Below are 4850 nucleotides of genomic sequence, written 5' to 3' on the forward strand. Positions count from 1 at the left end.
CCCATTTCATCAAAACAATCTTAAATGAAACTGCCCTTTTTGTATGTGGGGTGATGTGGCAATAAAGAATATGATGACTAGTACAGTTTGGTGCTACTGCTATGATTTGTTCTAAGGTGCCAGTGGTTTTACCTATCGCTGCTTTGCATCATCATTGCAGACATCAACACAATATAAAAGGCGTTATTATTACTATTATGAAAATAGTTTTGACCTCACAGATATGCCCTAACATGGGGCCCACAAACCACACTTGGAAAAACACTGAGGAATATTTACAAACAGTTTAAAAATCTAAACTTTTTTCTTACCTTTTGATTAATGACAACAAATCCTTTATTAGACTGAGCACAGACTTTGTCTTTCAAGTCTATTATTTTTTGTACTCTGTCTTCAATAAATTTTCTTTCCGCTTTTACCAATTTTTCTTTCTCTTCTGCAGTTTTATAAAAGAAACCAGAGCTCACCTCACTAGAAGATTAATAAAGACAAGCTAGTAAAAGTAAGGCAGGGAAAAACAGGAAGGTAGAAAGGGTTTATAGTAAACATTTGGCAGGTAAAAATAGGGGTTAAAAAACAGTTGTAGAAAAAAAACAATTTCAGAGAATACAAAGAGTAACTGGGACACTTACGTTTTTTCATATTCTAGTGATACATTACAGGTAAGGATGAATGCATCATCTACTCGTTTCTTCATGTCTGGATGACGGGCACCATGATCCAGAACTAACCCTTTGATCAACCTAGTAAAAATATGCACTGTTTCTTATTTTGAATATACACTCTAAGTTTAGTATAAAATTAAAATTATACTCTTAAAATGGTAACAGAACTGCCATAGCAATTGTTACACACTATTGCCATATACCAGCTTTAAACCCAACACATAATTAATAAAATTAGAAAAGAGAACCTATTTTAACACAGTGTGACTGTGAAGTGACAATGAAAAGTCAATCCAGAATTATTCTTTAAATTATGTGCCTCAAACATGTGACACAGCTGATCAAGTAATGAAAGGGAGACACACAATGAGTTTCTAAGGAACATTTGTTCAAACTAATTATATGGAAAAACTAAAAACTATTAACCTAAATGTCCAACAATAGGACATTGTTCAGCAGACGACGACTTGACTATGGGCTAGTCATGAAAACCATGTAATAACATGAAAAAAATATTTACAGGGGTAGCTATATTTATAAGCAGAGAATGACAAATTACCTATAAAGTATGATTATCACTATTCTTAATAAGCTCCTTGGCGTTGAAAAGGAAAAACAGAAGAAAACTAAGAGTAGGATTATGCTTGGGTGGTAGGAACAGAGATAGTTGATGGGGGGCGGGGGGGAGCAGGGGGCTTTTTTCCTGTTTTCCAAATGACCTTTCAAGAGCAAATATTTCTGTAACTTTCAAAAATTCATTTATACCCAACTAGGAAATGCATTTCTACTTATGAATCTTTTATAACCAATATTTGTTATTCATTAATGTAAAGAAGTGATTTTTTAAATAGTTGAACATAATTATAGGGAAGTTTACAAAATTTTCCTCTAACTGGATTACTCCAACTCCTAACTGAATGTGAAGACATTTTATTTAGGAAGAAAGAAAGAAACTACATGTTCAGTATTCTTCACTCTTCAAGTCTCCTTCACTCTTCCACTGCTTCTCACCCTCAGCAAATGACTTTGCTTGGGAAAATAAACACTCTGTCCCATCACGACCTCTACCAGCACTTGAACCTCAAGCTCCTAGGAAGAGAAATGAACTGCCCATGCTCCCTCCTCTCTAAGGTCGACTCCCCGACCTGTGGACTGAATTCCATTTCCCCTCTTGGCTCCTGCAACTGTCCCCTCTTCCGCCGTATCAACTGTTCCTGCCTCCACGAGCATCCTCATCAGGGTACACACTTGCCATAGTAATTCTCATCTTTAAAACAAAAAATTATTCCCCTTCGACCTCATTCCCATGTTCCATTCGAGCTACTGTCCCACTTCTCTGCTCCCTGTTAGAGCTAACTCCTCTGAGTTGTCGGTGTTTGCATCCTCACTTCTCTCTTAACCATGCTCTCTTGAGCCCACCTTCAATCTGACTCTCACGCTCACCCCTTAAACATTCTCCAAATCTAATGGCCAATTAGTTCGCAACTTGCTCAAGCCGTCAACAGCAGGTTACTCTCACCTTCTTGAAGCCCTTTATGCTCTCAGCTCCTGGAGCACTGCTCTTTCCTGGCTCTCCTCCTTTCTCACTGACCACCCTTTTCCAGTCTCCTTGTTCAGTCCTCCTCATCTTCTCAGTTTCTAACATTGCAGTTTTCAGGGCTCGACCTTTAAACTTTCTCTTTTCTCTACCTTTATCACTTTCCAGATGGTCTAATTAACTCTCAGAGCTTTCAGTCATCCATACACCAATGACTCCCAAATATGTATTTCCAGTCCAGACCTCTAACCTGAATTCCTGACACCTCCTTCCAAATCCCTACTCAGCATCTCCACATGGACATCTAATAGGCACCTAACACATAACAGTCCCCAAACCGAGCTCTTGATTTATTGCCTCACACCTGCTTCTTCCCAAGAAATGGCATCTCTGCTTTTCCAGCTGCTCATTCAAAACCCAAGAGACATCCTTGAATCCTCTGCTTCTGTCACATTCTATGTGGAACCATCAACAAATCCTGGGGCTCCTTCTTTCTAAGTGTACCATGATGCAAACCTTTTTCCATCTCTCACCTGTATTACAACAGATTCCTAACAGATCTCCTGCCTCTGCCTTTGCACTACACTCCCTGCTCCACAGTGTCCTTGCCACAGAACAACCACTAAGATTCTTCTGAAATATAAACCAAGAACTTCTTGCCTTCAGCAATAGTAATTTGGACCAACTTTACTACCAAAAACAACTAAAAATGCTGGATTAAAAACAACAACAACCCTTAAAAACACTGGAGAGCCACAAAACATACAGAGCCACAAAAGTTTTATTTCCAAAACTGAAAACAAAATAGAAACTCCAGAGGGTAACTACAAAACTGCAGGTACTCACCCTAAAGTCATCTCACAATTCAAGCATATCTGAACTTTGATCTTATAATGAGAGAGAAAAAGAATTAAAAGCTCAAGGATTATCCAAAGTAGAGAGTATTGTAGAAGACTCTTTTCACATTAAGTGAACTTAAAAGGCTACATACTCAGGGTATAAACCAGCAGCCCTCATGTGAACTTGTAGTTAGAATTCGCAACAACTGGATATTCAATAAAAACCTCAAGCTGTGGCTTTAGTTTAAAGCACTCTCTGGGCTTCTTGCAGCAGCAAACTCAAATCCTCTTTGTACAAAGGCAGCTTCAGCCTAGGTCTCAAATTATTTCTACAAATACTTTTTTCAACACAATCAATGGCACACATTGGAAACAAAGCACAATGAGTGAGGACCAACAAAATACAGTGAACAACAGGAATAGAAAAGACAAAACTTTAAACATTGTAATATTAAACGTGAACTCTGTTTAAAGAAGTGAAAAGTAAGTTTGAAAAGATCTGCAGGGAACAGGAAACCATACAAAATGAAAAGGCAGATTAAAGGACAAACCAAACAGAACTTCTATAAATACGTAAAGACACCCACACATATATTGAAAATAAAGTATTTACAGATAAAATACAACATCTGAATTGGCTTCAAAATAATCCAAATTTGGGACAAAATAAAGGAAAGAGAAGTATAGAAAGAAAGAGAAGGGTGCATATAAGGTAAAAATAAGACAAATCATATATTGAAAATTGATAAAGATGAGTGACAGATATGTGGGAGTTCATTCACTATTCTATTCTACTTTTGTATGTGTTTAGACTATTCCATAATAGAATGTTTAAAATGAGTTAAGTCCAAAATCAACAAGGTGCTATTCACTCTGAGTACATACTACATACATACTTAGATAATGTTGACCATCTTACCTCTCTGACCTCATCTTGTCCTTTTTTTCTCTTCCTATGGCCCAGGCATGCTAGAACACCTCAAAACACACCTACTTTGGGACATTTTCCACTGTTATCCCCTCTGCTTAGAGCACTCTTTTTCCAGATGTTCACACGGCTATCACCCTAATTTCTTCAAAGATTGCTTTAGATATTTAGTTTACTTTCTCATCACAATGTTCTTCCTTGACTATCCTAAAATCACACACATGCTCACCACACACACAACTGCTCTAGCCTCTTTACAGCACTTACTAGCATAATGTGCTCACTATCTCTTTCAATTGGAAATGTAAGATTCTTAAAGAAACTGTTTTGTTTACTCTTCATTCCTAGCACCTAAAACAAGTGAATGGTTGCTGGTTAAGTATCCAATTAATATATGCTAAACAAATGGAAAGATGTTGAATAAAAGTAACTAATGAAATTAATGATATCTACAGATAATCAAGTATTCTAGACTCTCTGCACTGTCAAACTTTATGTTACTTACTTTGTATCTGTTTCTGATTTATGCTTCATCTCCATGATTTCTACCATGAAGAGATCAATAGGATAATTCGGTCTCCTAATTGCCAAAACAGAATCCACAACAGCCTGAAAGAGAAATGAATTACAACAGTAAACTATTTGGTCTACTGAAAGAAACCACTGGCCCTAGTAATTGATCACTAGACTAAGCAGATAAAGTGCTTCAGGCTCCAAACACAGGGCAAATCAAAAAAATACCACTTTCTCAGGGACACTTGGAGAAGGTGATGGCACCCCACTCCAGTACTCTTGCCTGGAAAAACCCATGGATGGAGGAGCCTGGTGGGCTGCAGTCCACGGGGTCGCTAGGAGTCGGACACAACTGAGCGACTTCATTT

General features: G+C 37.6%; 1 protein-coding gene across 1 annotated transcript; it reads right to left on the bottom strand.

Moving 5' to 3' along the window:
* Positions 1-219: 219 nt before the first annotated feature.
* On the bottom strand, positions 220-4607 carry LOC120859303 (T-complex protein 1 subunit zeta-2-like). The gene is made up of 3 exons (XM_040235449.1): positions 4475-4607; positions 633-743; positions 220-471 (listed from the first exon to the last, which is right to left on the bottom strand). The coding sequence occupies exons 1-3, from the start codon at positions 4519-4521 to the stop codon at positions 276-278; spliced, it is 354 nt and encodes a 117-aa protein (XP_040091383.1). The 5' UTR covers positions 4522-4607; the 3' UTR covers positions 220-275.
* Between the last annotated feature and the right edge of the window lie 243 nt (positions 4608-4850).

Source organism: Oryx dammah, unplaced genomic scaffold (genome assembly GCF_014754425.2).
Source record: "Oryx dammah isolate SB20612 unplaced genomic scaffold, SCBI_Odam_1.1 HiC_scaffold_501, whole genome shotgun sequence".
In the NCBI taxonomy this organism is placed as follows: Eukaryota; Metazoa; Chordata; class Mammalia; order Artiodactyla; family Bovidae; genus Oryx; species Oryx dammah.

Excerpts from the sequence above, each read along its gene's own strand:
- LOC120859303 (XM_040235449.1), bottom strand. The coding sequence starts at position 4,521 with ATGGTAGAAATCATGGAGATGAAGCATAAATCAGAAACAGATACAAA. Across the intron at positions 744-4,474 it reads AAATCAGAAACAGATACAAA|GTTGATCAAAGGGTTAGTTC; the intron begins GTAAGTAACATA and ends TATTTTTACTAG. Across the intron at positions 472-632 it reads TCACTAGAATATGAAAAAAC|TGAGGTGAGCTCTGGTTTCT; the intron begins GTAAGTGTCCCA and ends TTAATCTTCTAG.